General features: G+C 43.8%; 1 protein-coding gene and 1 non-coding gene across 4 annotated transcripts; one reads left to right on the top strand and one right to left on the bottom strand.

Moving 5' to 3' along the window:
• Positions 1–291: 291 nt before the first annotated feature.
• Positions 292–3,955, bottom strand: LOC136545941 (uncharacterized). Of its 3 annotated transcripts, none has more exons than XM_066537903.1 (9): positions 3,809–3,955; positions 3,062–3,368; positions 2,436–2,574; positions 2,114–2,318; positions 1,713–1,841; positions 1,553–1,602; positions 1,376–1,473; positions 1,017–1,304; positions 292–928 (listed from the first exon to the last, which is right to left on the bottom strand). In XM_066537903.1, exons 2-9 carry the CDS (start codon positions 3,155–3,157, stop codon positions 446–448), a joined length of 1,488 nt encoding a protein of 495 aa, XP_066394000.1. In that variant the 5' UTR covers positions 3,158–3,368; positions 3,809–3,955; the 3' UTR covers positions 292–445. The 3 variants fall into 3 exon arrangements, with proteins under 3 accessions (XP_066394000.1, XP_066394002.1, XP_066394001.1); XM_066537905.1 differs by having other exon boundaries at positions 3,062–3,141; XM_066537904.1 differs by having other exon boundaries at positions 3,062–3,138.
• A 15,907-nt stretch (positions 3,956–19,862) lies between these two features.
• TRNAK-UUU (transfer RNA lysine (anticodon UUU)) lies at positions 19,863–19,935 on the top strand. The gene has a single exon. It is a non-coding gene; the product is annotated as a tRNA-Lys (tRNA).
• Positions 19,936–20,445: the final 510 nt, after the last annotated feature.

Below are 20,445 nucleotides of genomic sequence, written 5' to 3'. Positions count from 1 at the left end.
ACCTGAGCCCAGATCTCAGACAAAGGCGCAGCACCATACGTCCATACACGCTCTCTCTGGACAGGAACTTTCAGCAATACGTGCAATATACTTTCTGCACAAATTTATCTGTACCTGTACTGTTCCCGTTCAAAAGTTTTGCATGCTATTGCAGTATGATATATAACAATCTGACCTATATTATTCAAAGAATAAGCTCAGAAAGATCTACAATCTGACCCAAGGAAACATCCTGCCACATTCCAGGAACAACTCAGAACTTCACATGATATATGCAAGAGATCATTATTCACAAACTTCTGTCAACCAGACAAATACACGTCCCAAAACACTTTGAGCAGAACAACTCTGTACAGCCGGCAGCAACCGGTCTACGATTACAGGGAGGACACGCATCTCGTCTCAGTATCTCCGGCCAGCACTCAGAAACTACCAACAGCTACTTTCACTCGTCTTTCATGGCCATCTCATGCCTTCTCTTCTGTGCAACCTCGACAAGCAGAGTCAGCAGGGCTTCGCATACCTGCGACGTGTCCGCCTGATCCCCGGGCTCTTCTTTCAGCGACCAATACACCATCCACGCGTGGTCTAGCTTACGCTCCGGCCGGACTGCCACTGACCCAGGAACCTCGGCGTCCTTCCGCGTCACGAGACCGTCGCTCTTCTCGCCATACCTTGCCACCAGCAGTTGCGAGCATGCTGCCATCGCGGCTGAAAGCGGCATTACAACTGGGATCCTGGTGGAATTGCCGTCGGCAGCAATCGGGAGCTCCAGGTGTGCAACGTGAGAGAGCGCTGTGAGCACACTGGGAGTGATGCTTGCCTCTGTGTGGAATGAAACGATTGGAACATCCTGAGGCAACGGGTGCTGTCGCAGGAATTCTTTCCGCCTTTCGTAAGTCAGATCTTCTAGAGCCTGCAGATCACCCTGAAGACAAGGCAACAAATAGAGTCAAGAACGCTGTCATTCAATAGGCAAGCTGGTTATCAGTGGCTGGAATGATCAAGGCAAATACCTTAAGAACCTTGGATACTAAGATCTCCATGATCTTACGCAGCCTGACGTAGTCACCAAGCTGCCCCTCCCGTAGGATATCTGAAGCAACCGGGCTTCCTCCATATGGACTTTGGGCTAATGCTAAACCTGCGACTTTGTCTTTGAGTTGTGGCCAGTAGAGGGAGAGGGCTGCAGCCGCATCAACACCGCCCTTGCTGTGACCAAGAAGTAGCACACGTTTCCTTGATCCCCAGTATATTTCTTCTATGTATTCCTTTATCTCTCGTGCATTTTTACTCACTGAAGACTGCAAAGTGTGTTTTTTTAATGTACTGCTTTGTGAAATTAAGTATTAGGAGCAAAGTTCACGTTAATTACCTCACTATGAATTTTGGCAATATGGCAAGCTAAACCCATCTTGGAGAAATATGCCTTTGTCTTGACAAAGTAAAGCGGTCCATGGTTACTAAACAGACCTATAAACAGCCAGAAATATAATGTTATCATAAAAAGTTGGAAACTGAGAGCTCATAATAGGAGAGGTAGCTGACTAACCTGGAACCAGCAAGTAAACCACTGAATCAGGTAGCTTGTGCTCATTTTTTCTGAAGAGAAATGAAATGGTCCATATGAGATAGAGCTCATATTAAATCTATCACTAAAAGCATGTTTAGATATCATCAGCATCAAGTTCGAGTTTGGTACTTCAGCTGACCTTACAGAGTCCAAAATCTCCAAGAATCTGGCTGTCCCATCCTCAGTTGTAGGTAAGCTTTGATCCCGCTGGAGCCAGCCAATATCATCTGCTGAACCACGGACTGTTTTCCGAGCACGCTCAACAAGGCTGCACAAGATATCAGGGACATCTTAGGGGACGCTATGATATCCACTATAGTTTGATTTAGCATCCAAATTTGATATAAAAAAAATATAATTGCATCAGAATGGCATACAATTTCAACTCACAACATACAGTTTTACTTTTTAGTAGGGGAAAGATAGACCCACTGTGTATCAAATTTTAAGAAAGGTGCTGCACTGAGAGACACTGTGTCCAATTCTAGTAGGATTTGCATGATAGGATAAAAACATAAAGATGCCAGAGCAATCTTGTACCCTTGGAACAGTGAAGCTCCATTCTGAAAAACTTGTGAAGGCACCATTTGTCCTGTGTTTTCTTGAGAGGGGCTTCCACCACTATCTGCCTGACCAAGGGATGAATTGGTGCCAGCAGGCTCTACTGAAGAAGTCTGAACAGAAAGCCTGCCTGAGGCTGATGCAAGTGGCAGTGTTAATAATTCTTGGTCCTCCTCAGATAGGCCTGCATTAAGATGGTAAACATGACCTAGCAGTTAAAATGGAATTATCATAAGAGTTGACATCTCTTACACAATTGAGATGAGGGAATTATTTTCCCAGAGTAATTAAACGAACTAACCCACATAACCAGGTACAGGGAGGCACTGGGTGAGGAATGAAGCTGTCTGAGCAAGATAAGATGCAGCTTGGTTTAAAGTTGGCACGGAGCGGAATAGTTGTGAATCTTCAACCCTGTCAGCTGAGTTACTATCATCAACCTGGTTTAATCAAACAACAGTTAAAGATAATAAATAGATTAGCCAAAGAGACTATAAAGTACAGCTACAATTTTTTTGCCTATATTATACCTTTACATACAAAATCATTCAATGAGATTTAGTTACGCTGTTCTTGTTACCTGATTATGTACATGTTTCAAGCATCAAAGAAATCACTAATATAAGTGGTGCGCGGTATTGTAACAATCATACCAACAAAGCCTTCAAAAATTCAACTTCCAAAATTTGGTATTCATAGGACAGCGGTGCCAAGGACAACTAGTAGACATAGTCCATGTACTAATGTCTACGTGATGCAATAGTCGAGTATACTGAGAAAAGAGGGTCATGGTTGATTGGTTCGTCATAACATGACATGAAAATGACTATGATATATAGTAAATACAAATTAATGCAAGTCAAACAAAGTTATCACAATTCAGTGCAAAGGATAAAAAAAAAGGTAAAATTCAGAAAGTGCACACACCGCAGAAGATGTAGATGGCTCCCCCTGTGTTGGAGGCGATTCCCTCATGATTGGTGTGGTTATCCAGAGAAGAGAGTCTGCTAGCAACGCTCCCATTTGTCAGGATAACCAATGTGCAATGAACTAGGAATGAATCCCTTAAGTAAAGTAACAGGACAATATAGGAATGAATCCCCACAAGTAAAGTAGCAGGAAAATAAGGCTAGAAGGCAAGGCTATCTGGATATGGTATATAGAACTGAGAAAGAGAGACAACTGAAGAGCAAGTCATGAGACATGAGGTCCTTTTAGAGCAAAGGAAGCACAACTGCACAAGCAACAAAAAGGTGGTTACTCTTATCATCAAGAAGGATAGGCATCAAAGCATCTCCAGACTCGAATCTCCAAAGGGATAGACATTTCCAGCAGATGACTTACATGACATCAGAAGCTAATTTCTTTTTTCTTTCTTGCTACAAGATATACAGAAAAAAAAAAAACCCTCCAGGGATGAAATAATTGGTCATTTGCCATTGCAAATAGCCAACTCTCTCTCCAGGGATAAGCCCGTACTGCCAAGCCCAAGCCTAAGATTAATAGGTTTCTCTGGATAAAGGAAGGTGCGAATTCTTGCCCGAACCGAAGCAGCCGAACAACTGACGCGAGATGGCAATCGTGGAACCGAATCACATCAGGAGATGGGATCGAACAATCTCGACCAGAACGTGAAGGGGACAGCGATAAGAACAAGAGATGATATCAATTTACCGGAGAATCGGAGTCGTGGACGTCGCCAGGATAGCGGGATTGCGTAGAGGCAAGTCCTCTCCTTCCCGCGGCCGCGTCGCAGAGTCTGAACCCGCCGCCGACCGAGCCACTCTATTTTTTCCGTTTTTCTTACCCGTTTCTGTTGATTTTTCCGTTCCTTGTTCTGACTGTTCTTCCTTCGCCGGCGTCGATCACTAGGGCCCGAATGCTGGTGGGAAGTGGGCCGGTGGCCCAGTAGTTGATGGGCCTTGTGCCGTGACTAAACTCGCTTGCTGCACCCGGCCCGGTAAACCCTCTTCTTCATCGGAGGCAGGAAGGGGATTTTTTTAAAATAATACCTTTTTTTAATTAATAATTGTAAATTTAGAAGTCGTTATACAAAAATCATAAAGGAACTTGTCGGCTTCTCAGGCCTACGCCAGGGATGTAAGTAGTCCTTTCGAAATAAAAAAAGGTAACCCTTTCGAAATAAATTTATGTAAATCGATATTTTTAGGTAAAAACACCCTACAAGAATCTGCCAGCTGCAGATACGAAAACATTATTTTCTCTCCATATACGTACATATATAACAAAAGCAACAACACATAAGATTTGCTTGTGTCTAGCTGCCATTTCCAAATATTTTTTCAATTCTTCCTCCGGGGTAATGCACATGCTGTGCAATATAACTGGTACACAACGTCGAGACAAACCCACTTCTTAGTCAGCATGAGCAACACAAACATTCATCAGCCAGCTCTAAACCTATCTGATCGTCAAACATTACTTACAGAGCTCACAGCTCCTACATCTACAACCGCACATTTCATCACAACTTCCATTCAACATTACTCATCCTCTTCCACCTCTACTTCTTCCTTCTCGTAGTCGGTGTCAGAACCTTCTCGTCTCCAAAAGATCCTCGTCGTTGCTACCATCATCCTCGTCCTCGGAAAATTCATCAGGATAATCGAAAAGCGGATTGTCTTCGGCTGCATATATTCAATATGAAAAGAGCTTCAGCTACTCGGGAGGAGGAAGATGTTAGTTAGAAGGTCAAGTAGTGCCTAGGAAGGATACCTTTTGATATTTAGGATCAATGCTACAGAGGGACGGGGATATTGATGAAGATGTTAGCCATAGAATCAAAGCAGAGTGGATAAAGTGGCGACAAGCGTCTGGTGTCCTATGTGACAAAAGTCCACAGAAGCTAAAAGGCAAGTTTTATAGGACGACGATTAGACCTGCTATGTTGTATGGTGCAGAATGTTGACCTACGAAAAGACGACATGTTCAACAGCTAAGTGTCGCGGAAATGCGTATGTTGCGTTGGATTTGCGGTCATACAAGAAGGGATCGAGTTCGTAACGATGATATACATGAGAGATTAGGGGTAGCGCCAATTGAAGAAAAGCTTGTCCAACACCGGTTGAGATGGTTTAGACATGTGAAACGGAGACCTCTAGATGCACCGGTGCGTAGCGGAATCCTAAGTCAGGATAGTAACGTGAAGAGAGGCAGAGGAAAACCGAAGTTGACTTGGGTAGAGGCAATAAAAGGAGACTTGAAAGGATGGAATATACCCAAAGACTTAGCCTTAGATAGGAGTGCTTGGAAAACAGTTATTCACGTGCCTGAACCTTGATTGCTTCTGATGGGTTTCAACTCTAGCCTACCCCCAACTTGTTTGGGACTTAAAGGCTTATTGTTGTTGTTGTTGTTGAAAAGAGCTTCAGCTAATCCAAGTAGCTATAGATCTCACTGAGTAGTTAGAGAAACATAATGATGGTTATGATTACCATTTGAATCATCTGTGTCATACGGACAATCTTTGTAGCATTCATCCTTCCTCCATCATCCACTTGTAACCTTATGTAACAAGACCACTCATTAAGAAGACACTCTCACATGAGCTGAATTGAATAAAACACATGTGATTTCTATTTAGTTATTCACCTTGGATATGAAGCTGCTGACGTGGCCTCCATGTTTGTATCATCCACCTCCTTGACAGTATAGATATCATAAACTCAGAATCTGCCAAACAGCAAATTTAGACTTGTCAAACTAGTGGCGGATCTAAACTTTACTACTTGGGTGTTAATACTACTACTAGAGTTTGAAATCACTTTCTGTTAGAGTTAATAAAGAAAGCACCACCAAGAACCTTCCCAATACTGTTGAGAGCATCTCAAGGCAAGAAAGCAGGCAAGAAGCTTCAATACCTTCTGATTGTGCCAATGAAATTATATCCGCCTCAATTTCCTCTGCAGTTGATGGCAAGTACTCGCGTAGAAGTGGAAGAAAGTTGCATAGAACAGCACCCTCTTCAAAAGAGGTAATCCTGCAGGGAATATATTGTAAGGAAACATGCAACAATGCAACTCTACATTCCAAATGACCTGATAAGTTGTCAGAAATCAAGACTTGCCGTGGTTCTTTTGGATACTTCTCATCATCGGGGTGTTGGCCCCTACAATCAAGAACCAGGTGAGCAACCTGCTCTCCTTCTCTCTCCCTCTCACCCTGACCCAAGGTAGAAGAAGAGCCTTGAGCTCTCTGCCTCCCCACTTCCCCTCTCTGCTTCCAGCGTTGGCTGAGAAGCTGCTGAGAGCCTGAAGTTGGCAAAATGAACTGCCTTTTTTCTATTGAAATGCATACACATTTATACAAGCCTCATACCAACTATATGGTACATGAGGTATGGCTGAGTACAGCCTCAACTACTCCTAGTACATGCCTTAGATCAGCCCACTACTTGCTGATTGTACTTCTACCAACTATGGCCTATTGCCGTACTACAACAGTGGCAAGGACATGGACAAGCCATCGCTGACCACCGGCCACTCCTTAATCCACTGCTGGAGAGATTAGGAGGGTTGACAGCAGATTATGTCTTACAATTCTTCCCCTAATCCGGCTTGTCCACCCTTGATTTCCACCATGCCGATCATGCCCCTCAGCTCCATGAACCTAAGGCGTCCGAAGCGACTTTGGTGAGGATGTCAGCGAGCTGCCGGCGGTCTCGACGAACTCGATGACAAGCTGTCCTCCATCGACGCAATCCCTGAGGAATGGAACTTCACGTCGATGTGCTTGCTCCTGTCGTGGAGGACGGGGTTCTTCGCCAGCGCGATGGCTGGTTTGTTGTCCACCATCAGCGCTGGTGGGCGAGCCTCAACGCCGGTGAGCTCACCCAGCAGCCGGCGCAGCCACACAACTTGGCACGCCGCAGTGGCCGCTTGCAACGTATTCCGCTTCGCAGGTCGACAGCGCCACCATCTTCTGCTTCAGCGACTGCCAGGCGATTGGCGCCGAACCGAGGAAGACGAGCACACCAGAGGTTGCTCCGCCGCCCATCAACGTCGCCGGCCATGTCTGCATCACTGAAGCCCGTGAGCCCTGGCTCACCATCTTTGGATTTGGGCTTGCGCCTCGCTGAACGCCGTCAGCTGCAAGCCCGCCGTTCTTGGGAAGACAAGCCCCTGATCGATGGAGCCCTTGATGTAGCCCAGCAGCCCGCTTCACCGCCGTCCAATGGTCCTCCCGCGGATCCTCCATGAAGCGGCTCCACCATACCCAACCGCGAACGCGATGTCCGGCAGAGTATGCGTGAGCCACCTCAAACCCGCCGACGATGCTCCGGGTAGAGCGTCGCGTCCACCTTCGCCGCCGTGCTGTCCTTGGACAGCTTGATCCGCTCCTCCATTGGTGTCGCCATCGGCTTGCAGTCCGCCATTCCGCCCCGCTCAAGCAGCTTCAGCGCGTAGGCGCGCTGCCCCAGCGTCACTGCCTCCTTCCCCTGCTTCACCTCAATGCCGAGGTAGTAGGAGAGCGCGCCAGGTCACTCATCTTGAACCGGGCCGCCATTTCCTCCTTGAACACGTCGATGTCCCGCGCCCGCGCCCCCGTGACAATCAAGTCATCGACGTACACGCCGACGATGAGCTCTTCCTTCCCCCGTCGTCGCGTGTACAGGGCGTGCTCCGTGGCGCAGCGTGCGAACCCAAGCTCCGCCATGGTGGCGTCGAGCTTGGCGTTCCACGCTCTTGGAGCCTAACGCAGCCCGTAGAGTGCCTTCTGGAGCCGGAGCACCTTGTGCTCTGCTCCCTTCACCGTGAAGCCTGGAGCCTGCTTGACGAAGACAGTCTCCTCCAGGTCGCCGTTCAGGAACGCCGACTTGACGTCGAGGTGATGAACCGCCAGTCCTTGGCCGCCGCCAGCGCCAGCATATACCACCAACTCGTATATGTAGTGGTTTCTCTCGCCGCCACCCTCTTCATTTCCTGCTGATAGCATTGGGAACAAAGCCAAGCTCAGAGAATAGCTTAAAACCAGCCCAACCTCTTCATGGTCACACCCCCTTTTCCGACGCTTTATTGTTATAGACCGCTCACTACCCCTTTCCTTTTCTATGTAAGACTTAATAAGGAAATACAAAGAATGGAAGAAAGGTCCAAAGCAATTGTTTGTCTTGCATTGCAGCAATCAAACCAAATTTCAAGTATGAAAGTTGAAACACTTCTTTTCTTGGTAGCCTAGCTCCCAAAGCTGTTTCAGTCCCTGCCCATAATTCAGCACATAAGGCAGACCTTGAACCAAGGTTATACATAGATCCTTTGATCTCCACGGCAATCTCTGACTATACCACCGGCAGCAGCTCTAGAGGCACAGGGCGAAGAGTAAGCATCTAACTTAAGTTTGACAACTTGGAAAGATGGCCCAGCCAATGTTAATGATTCTTTTATCCGGGATAACTTGCTGGGAATTCACTAGAGCTCCTGAAGCCACTTGATCCTTATAGAGGTCTATCATTTGGCTAAAAAGATCCCTGCGTGCATTGTCTTCATTACCCAAATATAAAGCATTCCTGTACCGGCAGTGAAGTTCGTGCTAAATGACCGAACGAAGGGTAAGAAAGGCCAAGGGAGTGTAGCTAACCCCAAGTCTGGTAACCTTTGAAAATAGGTTTCTGACGTCACTGCCTTTCATGCCACAACACATCGGTGAAACCGGAGAGAGCTGAAGAGAAGGGGGACCCCAGAGGCATTGACCATTTGGTACAGCCGCTAATTCGGCATTTGGTACTGATTTCTCGAAAGGGAAAAACATACTTAACAATTCGATTGGCAGGACCAAGGGATAGATCGATTGCAATATCAGTATCATACAAATAGAAATAGACATGAGTACATGAATAAGGAAACGCAAAAGACACAGAGTAGGGCTAGTCAGAAGCGTCAATGCAGACGCCAATGGGTAATCAGATCCATTCCACTCCACTTCTTCAGATAGCAGTCGATCCTGGATCGTCCTCGCTTCCAAACTCCGTAAATGAATGAAACTCCTTCCCCGGTCCATTGCTCGGGTGTGATACAAATACTTCTTTGAAGTTGTAGGATGCGGGTCATCGATCTTCCTATCGGTCCAGAGGCGCCAGCTTGGGAAAGAAAAAGTCAGATTTGTTTGTCATATCACGATCGGAACTCACATGTAACTCTACTTCTTGAGTAGGGGGAAAAGGACACCTATCACGCGGTCATGCCTTGAACGCAGTAAAGAAATTAATAAGCTTCGAATAATAGCTATGCGAGTCTCCAATAGCATCTTAAGCGTTGGTTTTCTTTGCTGGCTTCGTAATGGATTGGTGGTTCGTTTCCTCTACTTTTAATAGGGTACGGCATACTTGCCTGAATCCTGAATCGCATAGTTGTATTTTAGCTCGCCTCCTGTGATCTAAAACTACTGATACCTTTAGCAGAAAGAAAAAAGAGAAAATAGCATTTAGCTTGGGAAAGGCTCTTTTTTAGGTATCTTTTCATACTAGTTCTATCTAGCTATGAGCTAAAGTAGTCACTTTCTTCAATCGCCGAGTTGCCTTAATCTTCTCTCTCGGTTACTCAGTGGAGTGATCTCTCTCTTAAATTCCCATAAGGATAAGGAAAAGTAGACGAAACCCGTGCTTAAATCCTACTTAAATCCTACTCAAGGCCCACTACGGGCTGCGAGCAATTAACAAGTAGAGACAAGGATGAGGAGAAATGGCAGCATATACGGCCGGCCTGGGTCACTCATGATGTTGGTAGTTCAAGTGAATTGTCGTAGTGTAAGGAAGATTGATTGGTTTCAGATTGCTACTTGGCTGGCATAAGAAAGAAGGCGCCCCGGCAGGAATTCTGTAAGCTTGACTTGCGCGCAGGCTACCACCAGATACGAATGGAAGCTCGCTACTAGTTGCGGGTCTAGGTGCTGTCCAGTGAAACGTTTCCTTATTGCTCAGTCAACCGGGAAAGTGGGTGGAAAAACCCTTCGGGCAAGATAAGAGTTGATTCTCAATTTCTCACCCCGGGATTTTTTCGGAAGAAAATAAAGTGAATTCAATTATAAGGGGTGTCCCTTCCTTCAACTGTTCTGATTTCTCTACGAGTTTTGATCGAGAAGAAGTCTTCACAGGGCTTCCACTACTGTATTCTTAAAGCGGTACTTCGGCCGGAAAGAAAGCGGTTCTGGTCCGGTCGACTCCCGTGCATGCTCCTCTGGGTCAGCACGAAAAGCGAAATGACCCAAGGGATTGGCTTCTCCCAATACATATTGAATAGGAAAGAGAAGAGTTTACTTGGCTAAAGGTCGTATGATAACGGCCACTAATCTCATATATAGTTGTTCACGGGGTTCTCGTTTCTGCTTGGCGTGTTGATACGCTTCCGAGCCCAGCCTTCGAAGCAACTCGTTTTTGGCTAGAGCGCGTTTTCGTCACCTTTTCCCTGTTGAACTCAGTCGTTTCCTGCCATGGTGTGTATTTATTTCAACTTAGGTTATTCGTCTTTCCATCAATTGCTTTCGTCTTCTGTCATCTGCACCGGGGTTATGCTCAGCTTTTGTTTCTAGCACTTCACTTTTGATACGGCAAATACATAGTTCTAACGAGACTCCTTCCCAGCGAGTACATGTGCCTATCGCTTTTCGTGGAACCGACCCAGCTACTTTTCTATAGTAACCCCGTTACTGCTGGTAAGGCCCCAAGAGGTTAGCGTTCAGCTTGATGCTCTATAGGGAGGGGAGTCCGTTAGGCTGCACTGTGGCTTTCACATGGATCCAGTGTTTATAGGGGGGGGGGGGGCTCTCTTCGCTCTTGCTAACGCCCTTTTGATCTCGGTCTTGTGTACCAAACGGGTAAAGTAAGATGTCTGACATTAAGCGGTAAGCAGGGGTGCCCCTATTTGGTGCTGTAAAGCGGTTCTTTTCCTGGAAAATGCTTTTCCTCTCTAACTCCTCTCTTTCCATCCAGCCTTAGTGGCCCCTCTCTGATAAGGTTTGAAATCAAAACGCAAAAAAAAATGACAAATCTGGCCTGATGGCTCTTCTCCACTAACCACAAGGATATCGGTACTCTATATTTCATCTTCGGTGACGTTGCAGGAGTGATGGGCACATGCTTCTCCGTACTGATTCGTATGGAATTAGCCCGACCCGGCGATCAAATTCTTGGTGGGAATCATCAACTTTATAATGTTTTAATAATGGCTCACGCTTTTTTAATGATCTTTTTTATGGTTATGCCAGCGATGATAGGTGGATTTGGGAATTGGTTTGTTCCGATTCTGATAGGTGCACCTGACATGGCATTTCCACGATTAAATAATATATCATTCTGGTTGTTGCCACCAAGTCTCTTGCTCCTATTAAGCTCAGCCTTAGTAGAAGTGGGCAGCGGCACTGGGTGGATGATCTATCCGCCCTTAAGTGGTATTACCAGCCATTCCGGAGGAGCAGTTGATTTAGCAATTTTTAGTCTTCATCTATCAGGTGTTTCATCAATTTTAGGTTCTATCAATTTTATAACTACTATCTTCAACATGCGTGGACCTGGAATGACTATGCATAGATTACCACTTTTTGTGTGGTCAGTTTTAGTGACAGCATTCCTACTTTTATTATCACTTCCGGTACTGGCAGGGGCAATTACAATGTTATTAACCGATTGAAACTTTAATACAACCTTTTTTGATCCAGCAGGAGGGGGAGACCCAATATTATACCAGCATCTCTTTTGGTTCTTCGGTCATCCAGAGGTGTATATTCTCATTCTGCCTGGATTCGGTATTATTAGTCATATCATATCGACCTTTTCAAGAAAACCGGTCTTCGGGTATCTAGGCATGGTTTATGCCATGATAAGTATAGGTGTTCTTGGATTTCTAGTTTGGGCTCATCATATGTTTACTGTGGGCTTAGACATTGATACGCGTGCCTACTTCACCGCAGCTACCATCATCATAGCTGTGCCCACTGGAATCAAAATCTTTAGTTGGATCGCTACCATGTGGGGAGGTTCGATACAATACAAAACACCCATGTTATTTGCTGTAGGGTTCATCTTTTTGTTCACCATAGGAGGGCTCACTGGAATAGTTCTAGCAAACTCTGGGCTAGACATTGCTCTACATGATACTTATTATGTGGTTGCACATTTCCATTATGTACTTTCTATGGGAGCCGTTTTTGCTTTATTTGCTGGATTTTACTACTGGGTGGGTAAAATCTTTGGTCGGACATATCCTGAAACTTTAGGCCAAATACATTTTTGGATCACTTTTTTTGGGGTTAATCTGACCTTCTTTCCCATGCATTTCTTAGGGCTTTCGGGTATGCCACGTCGCATTCCAGATTATCCAGATGCTTACGCCAGATGGAATGCTCTGAGCAGTTTCGGTTCTTATATATCCGTAGTTGGGATTCGTCGTTTCTTCGTAGTTGTCGCAATCACTTCAAGCAGTGGAAAGAACAAAAGATGTGCGGAAAGTCCTTGGGCTGTTGAGCAGAATCCAACCACACTAGAATGGTTGGTACAAAGCCCTCAAGCCTTTCATACTTTTGGAGAACTTCCTACTATAAAAGAAACTCAAGGAGAACTTCAAACTATAAAATAAAAGAACCTAAAACAGGAAGTGGAAACCACCACTTTCCACTTCCTACTGGATGCGCCCCTTTTTCCAGAATACTTCTGTGCTGGAGTGAAGAAGCCACTTCAGTTTCGGGGCAGTAAGTAACTCAGCACCGAAAGGAACTGGTCTAACAAAAGGGGCCGAAACGAGAACTACATATGGTCTGAGACTTTCTTCCTGGAAAAGAGGAAGACTAGTTATGTAGGCAGTAGCCGTGAAAGAAATGTCTCTTTATCGGTTGCTCGACCAAAGCCTGTCAAAGAATCTATTATAGATCGAATCCTTTTTATAAGCAATACCGCTCCGTTATTGGTATGTTTATGTTATATAGTAAACGGATCAAAGGGATATCCTCTGGCATTAGAGAATATTCATCTTGACAAGAAATTATCTATATGTTAAGATATCTCTGACAAGGGCTATAGCTCAGTTCGGTAGAGCAACTCGTTTACACGTGCGCCAATGCTTTTCAAGGGAACTTATTATGCAATGAACATAATTGACCTTGTTGCAAAATCAATGTCTTACTTCATGGATTCGAAAGAATAGAAGAACAGTAGCCTGACAATGACAAACAGCCAGTTCAGTCCGATTCAGGTGCCAATTCAGGTGCTTACTCAAATAGAACCCCTATTGATTTGCTAGTTGATAAGGTAAATATCCAGCCCACTCAATGCTAGGTGTAATGAGGATAAGGGCCTCCAAAAAACTTCTTTTCGTTCTATGAACTTTAAGGTGTATGAAGTCTCATAGTAAACTCTTGCAGCGGAACGATAGAGACTCCATTTCACTTAGGTTGATTTAATTTAGGCCGTAGGCAGACCTAAGTCAAGGTAATCCTCCTTTGAAACACTTTGGTATTGTTCCTAGATAGATCATAAGACAAATAATCAATCAGAGCACAGGGAGCCATCTTATTATCTTTCCCTAAAGAAAAACTATGGCGAATTAACTGATCTTTACATCAGTTGATGAAAGAGCCCAATGCAGAAAAATGCATGTTGGGTCTTTGAAACAGTTCGAATCATTTCGATAATAATCCATTTGATCTGTTTTACCGAGAAGGTCTACGGTTCGAATCCGTATAGCCCTAATATATACGTCTTTTTCCATTTTAGGATGGATATCTTATGTTTCCTTTAGTATAGTTTTCTTTTCCTTATTTAGTACTTGTTTATAGACTCGACGGTCGATTGCGCCATAGAATAGAGATAAAAGCATTACCATAGGCTCATTCATCGAAAATCAGAGAGACAGGAAAAGAAAAAAGAATTTTGATCAAATCAATAGAAGGAAGGATCCCTTACCTGATTTGAATTTCATGCTCCTTCAAATAGGATATGCTCTAAGTCTCCCTATACTTTCCTATAATGACTGCAACGATTTTCTCCATTTTGCGGATTCCTATTTTTGTTTTAAGTATATTACTATCATATACATTATCTAAATATACATTATCTAAATCGATCCACTTTAAATAAAATAGAAAAAATCGAAAGAAAAAAAAGAAAGAGTAAATAATAAAACAGGATATTCTGTTTCAGAATTCTGAAATAGAGTTCTTTTTTTAGTATTACTCCTCATTAGGATGTATATATTAATCATCCGACTTTAATTAGGTTCTAATCTAATTAGTAGTAAGTTTTTTCTTTTTTATTTAATAGTCTCTGACTATCATTAAATATAAAGGGTAGAGCAATTCTTTTTTCTAGAGATTCTAGAGAAAGTGAGACAAAGTGAAGCGAAAGAGTTTTCTTTATATAAGAATTAGGTCTATATCATATCTAAATAGAAGGGAAATCAAAAAGAAGGGAAGTGGGGATTACATTGGATGAATCCTTAAGGAAGACATATCACAAAAGAAACAAAGGCCAAAGTAAGCGCTCCTTGCCTTTGGTTTGAGCAAAACAGATTCTTGTTTCACCGAGGAAAAGAGAGAAGTTCTGGATAAATTGACAATGTCAACTTGAATTGACTAATTCAGTTTCGCCTATTCCACATTAATGGGAGTACATTTATGTTTCTGCTTCACGAATATGATATTTTTTGGACATTTCTAATAATAGCAAGCCTTATTCCTATTTTGGTATTTTGGATTTCAGGACTTTTAGCTCCGGTTAGTGAAGGACCAGAGAAGCTTTCTAGTTATGAATCGGGTATAGAACCCATGGGGGGGCTTGGTTACAATTCCGAATACGCTATTACATGTTAGCACTAGTTTTTGTTGTTTTTGATGTGGAAACTGTCTTTCTCTACCCTTGGGCAATGAGTTTCAACGTATTGGGTGTATCCGTTTTTATCGAAGCTTTCATTTTTGTGCTTATCCTAGTTGTTGGTTTAGTTTATGCATGGCGAAAAGGAGCCTTGGAATGGTCTTAAGTGAATATTCAAACAAAAAGGAAAAGATTCCATTGACACAATTATGAGTTTGATTGAGTTTCCTGTTACTTGACCAAACAAGTTCCAATTCCGTTATTTCAACTACACCAAACGAATTTGCTTGTTTTAACTAAAAAGCACAGTTGAGCAGGAACGAAGTGTGAACATAGGCACAAAAACAACGTTTTGGTGATCCTGTGTAGTTGCTTGCTTTCCTCTTGAGCTACTTTCACTGTGAAGAAGAGGACTTCATCTCTTCACTTACCCAAGGAAACTTGGAAATAACACCTCTGGCTTGGAAAGCTAGTTAGGGATATTCGATAGAGGAAGGACCCGATTCGAGTAGTGAACGCACCAAGAAAAGCCTTTTAAGCCATGCTTGGTAACGCACATGTCCTACTCTACCTGCATCGGGACTGGTGAGAGTCGGCGATGCACGGAATTTTTGAAACACTCTACTTCACTAAGGAAGATACGTTTCACTTTTCTGATCAGAATTTGAACTCTGGCTGGTTCAGGTTACAGTCAAAGGAAATAAGAAGTATGGTAAGATGAATGAAAGGCATAAATATAGGACATACGCTTTATCGTAGAACATATATTTGCTTTCTATTCGACAAGAAGGACAAGGAAAAGATAATGGATATGGAACACAGGTCCTGGCACTATTGGAAAATGAAGCTCTCTCAGTTCAAACATATGAGATTACTTATATTATGGAAGTCTTGAAGCAAGATGTCTTTCATCCTAATCCGCATTTTAGGCCTATTCCACTTGACTCACGACTGCTCAGAAACTAGTTCGTAGATTTCGCTTCAACAACTCGATCTTTTAAGTCGCTACTCTCACATGGAATCCCAAGTTCGGGGCCTTCGTTCTTGTGAAGACATACCGCTTTGACAGTTGGGAGTCAACCATCCTTTACCCGACCAAATTGAATAGCCTTTTACCACTCAGCCCAATAAACCAGCTAAACCAACCCAACTAACGTATTTACTTTACAACAGTTGTTACCTTTCTCAAGATTCTTTTTTATACAACAAGCTTGCCCAGGGCTACCACATGCACCATCAACCACATGATCTGGGGACTAGTTTTGCACATTTTTTATTGTACCTTTGGCAATAGGAAGTCTGAACCGACACCCCCTGTCCCTCGGTGTGAGTTGCAGCAACACTCTGGTGGAAGTTATCCACCTATCGATGGTTAGAACCAGCTGAAGCCGATTGAAGCGTTCTTGATACATTATTGCACATCTCAAGCACAAATTGGATTTCATTGAGGAAACATTGCTCCACTGAGGTGCTCCGTGGACGCTTTTTATTTCACTTTTATTCTATGGACGTTGAGGCTGAATTGCACAAATCATGATAGATATTTATTGGGCTGACTTTTGCAAAATGGAGCGGGTACGAAGCAGATATGGATAAGACTTGGATCGGATAAGGCTGCTTCGGATATTCTTCAGTTACCAGTACGAATCGGATATTCCCAACAAAAGATATGGATACCAGTATGTTGCGGATAGAATGTAGGTGAGTCCCTTTGGAAAGCTGAATAACTGAACTAAGTAGAATTGATTGCTAGGGATTGTGTTCTCAAGGATGGCTTTAGCATTGATCCATAACAACCCAGGATTTAGCTCAATCAGAACATAGAAGTAAGAAACATCCGTATGCTTTCCTGGAACAGAAGCAATAGCTACACGACTACATCGGAAAGTCTTTGAAAGAAGTTGTAACGCGCTCTTTTCCTTGGTTGCATCACCATTTGGTCTTGACAAAGAGATAAAGAACATACACTTGGGGGTCTTCTTGACTTTCTCATCAGCGAACATCCGGCTTTCCGAATGGGGCAGGAATTCCATTTCCTACTAGGTTACGAATTCCATCAAAAAGATGGGCCAATAGGGGAAGATTCCTTTGGCACTGGTGTGTTAAGCTAACATTTGCTCGTGTGCTCTTGAGGTTTCTACTCCTGGCTAGAAAACATGAGGTTTGTGTTGGTTCTACCAACGAAACAAAGAATAGTAGGAGTGGCTCTTTCCTTGTACCCTAGAGCTGAGGGAAGGCATTTATTTGATTTTTAAAGAAGAAAAGACTGGATCTTAGAACGATGACTGCAGTCAGAGCCTATCAACAAGCACATACATTTCTTATAACTGGTCAGTCCGCTTTACAAGCGCTCGAAGCAGACAGAACTATAAACCTCCCATAACCATATAGAACGAAGTAAGGCTTTTCTATAATGCTTATTTGGCGAGAACAACGTGTTAAGCAATTGACTATGAACTTAGAAAATCCATCGCCCCATCCATTCTCCTTTCCTCTAGTTTCACTTACGAGGACTCTTCATTTCGACTCAGTCAAAGCTGGAAAAGATCAAAAGTCATCCTCTGACGGCTCATCTCCTACTTGCCATGCAACACATTTTTTGCCCACACATCACTTTGATAGCTGCCTTTGAACTCCTGCACCCACATGGAAAGAAACTACAAATAGGGGATGAAACATCTAAACTGGAAAGAGAATATGCTTTACTAGTGACAAAAAGCGGGCCTAGCTAAAAAAAACCTAGGAAAAAAGGCATGTCTATGGAAGGAAACTTCAACTAGACATATTCACCGGGCACTCCAATAGATGAAGTTTTTATCATATGCAGAAGGAAGAAGAAAGGATATAGTACCAGTACGTACAGGAAAAAGAGGCTTGCTTTTCTTTTGATTCATCGGCTCTATCTAATAAAATATCTCATTTTCATGGTCTCGAACGGAAACCTTACCCAACGCACGAACTACTCTAAAACGGGCACCTAAGCACAAGACTTTTTAGAAAAGGCCTACCCGGGATGAAAGATAGAGATGTTGCATCGAAACAGTCAGACTACCGAGGAACCGCTACTCCATACCACGCTGACCAACACACGGCCGCGAGAGAGGAGGCAAACCACACGATCAGCGCCACGACTTCAGCTACTTGATCAAACTATGAAAGCAGGAATCGCGTCGTCTGTATCCCTGCTAAATATCTTGTTTTGGCCACATGGATATAAACAAAAAAGCCTACACAAGACTTTGGGTTCACTTTGGCCCTCGTGGAAAGGACCTATGTGAACGAGGCAAATGGACTCATTTGGAGGACTTAACCAAACTTCATCTTTTGGTCAAAATGACAGACTACAGACCCAACCCGGTGCGGGAGCCGCTCGCACCCACTAGAGACTTTAAATAAAAGTATGGATTAGACCAGATATGGGGAGAAGTCTCCATTTCTCCTCACGTCTCGTCTGTTGGCGGAACGCACGGTCCAAGAGAAACTTATTAAACCGGAAGAGCTTTATCCGCTATCGAGACTGTTTTCTTTCCTCACTCTCTAGGTGAGATAGTTGATACGCCCAACATTGGCCTAAAAGATGTCGCCGGGGATCGATTGAAGCTGCACTCTTGCTCTGCCTCGGTCTAGCCGCATTTCGGAAAATGTTAAATTGAGATGAAAGAGATAAGCTTTTGGTCAAGTCTTGGAAGGGACTCCCATCCCAGAGTGTGAAAGCTCTCGGGAGAAGGGAATCGACAACACAACTGGAGCTGCCCTTTCTTTGGTTTAGTAAGAAGCTTCCTCAAGTATGCCGATTTGTAGTATGGTAAGTTCACTCGAATCCACTGACTTCATGCATGGGGACTCGACCATCAATCCTTTCTTGTGACGAGCTATGACTGGGTGCTCTGAAACCTCCTTAAAAGGAGGGGCTGTGGGGTAAGGTAATTGAAGTAACTAGCCAGTATTAAGATTAGGCATAAGCATAATAAATTGATGCATCCGAAGACGGTGAATCTAGAATAGAGGCCGGGTGGGGAAGCTAAAGATGCAAGAAAGCCTTTTTCCGGGATTGGTCTCATTTAGTGCTTGGGATGCAGACAGGCGTGGAAGATGAACATAAGAGAGCTCCGCCCTTGCCTTGCACCGGTGAACAAAAGAAAGAAAGGAGACAAGGTCAGAACTAAGACGTCAATAGCTTATTTTAAGTGACGTATTCCTGTCGGGAACAGCGAGCAAGGATAAAATGAGAGTATGAGCCTACACCCATATAGAAATCAGTCATATGCCTGATAGTCGTTATCTATTCTTTCTCAATGATAGTATTATTACCCAAAAACAATATGTACAGCGGAAGCTAGTTTTGTACTCTAGTTCTGTCCCCAAGGCGCGAGTGAAGCCCTTCTCCAGTATGGTAAAGTGAAACCGCTTCGGAGTTTATGGTTCGAAAGAAAGAGAGAGGAAAGCACTTATAAAGTGGTGGGCTCTTATAGTAAATAAGAGTTCCGTTAAGCTCTAGGACTCTAGGCAAGATAGCTGTAGTTTTGAAAACGTAAATTGACCGAAGTTTGTCTTTACTTTCCCCTATTCTACGTATACCATCTCTGAGCCTCTCGTTAAATCGAATCAATTTATAAAGTTGGTCCTTGCTAGGTCAGTTAGAACTAGGGATGCGATTGACCCGTGTTATCAATAGATGTAAGTTCATAGTTGAAGACAAGGGAGTTTTAGCTTTTTCGTAGATAGTCTGAGTTTGAGCTACTGTAGTCTCCCCCGTTGACCTTTTTTAGATAGAATCCTCAATGAGTGGAAAGGACTCCCAGACTTGCTCCGCAGTACGAGCCCCATACAAAGCCGCGCCCTTGTGATATGATAAGAAGAAAAGGGGTCAGGCCACCCTCTTTTCTTTTCCGCACCAAGCCTTCTTGTAAAATCGGGTGTATAGCTCAGTTGGTAGAGCATTGGGCTTTTAACCTAATGGTCGCAGGTTCAAGTCCTGCTATACCAAAAAAACCACTCTTGTATTCGTAAGGATGCATTTCTTAGGGACAAAGACCCTAATCAATGCATCCATTTAGGTCAGAATTCTCTATACCATAACTCCTCTTTTCCCTTCTGAGATAGATTTCAGGAGTACCCTGGCCGATGAAGGAGTCTACTTTCTTGCTTACCTACCCAAGTCGGCAACTTCCTTTGATGAGTCCCTCCTTTTTGGCCTATCGAGTTCCGCTAAGACCTCTTTGACTTATTACGCCTTAACCTACCTGGTACTAGGACTCATTGTGGAAATCCCATAGGCCTATCCTCCTTGGGCTTATCCCCTAACTACTTCCACGAAACCATATTCAAGGTGGTTGACCTACTTCCTCGGGTTGGAATCCTCCGTTTTGGAATACTTTACCTCATCCGTCCTGTGACCTATCCTCAGCCTCAGTCGTAGCCTGATCCACTCTCTTTTTCCCAGCAAGTGAATGCAAGTCCAGTTCACCCTCGGCCTCGAAAACCTGTGAAGTACGAG

This window comes from Miscanthus floridulus, chromosome 3 (genome assembly GCF_019320115.1).
Source record: "Miscanthus floridulus cultivar M001 chromosome 3, ASM1932011v1, whole genome shotgun sequence".
In the NCBI taxonomy this organism is placed as follows: Eukaryota; Viridiplantae; Streptophyta; class Magnoliopsida; order Poales; family Poaceae; genus Miscanthus; species Miscanthus floridulus.
The sequence above is the reverse complement of the archived record's forward strand: the minus strand, read 5'-3'. Positions and strand labels throughout refer to the sequence as shown.

Coding starts and splice junctions, on each gene's coding strand:
- LOC136545941 (XM_066537903.1), bottom strand. CDS start 3,157: ATGGGAGCGTTGCTAGCAGACTCTCTTCTCTGGATAACCACACCAATC. Junction 2,575..3,061: donor AGCCATCTACATCTTCTGCG/GTGTGTGCACTT, acceptor TGATTAAACCAG/GTTGATGATAGTAACTCAGC. Junction 1,842..2,113: donor GGAGCTTCACTGTTCCAAGG/GTACAAGATTGC, acceptor TATCTTGTGCAG/CCTTGTTGAGCGTGCTCGGA.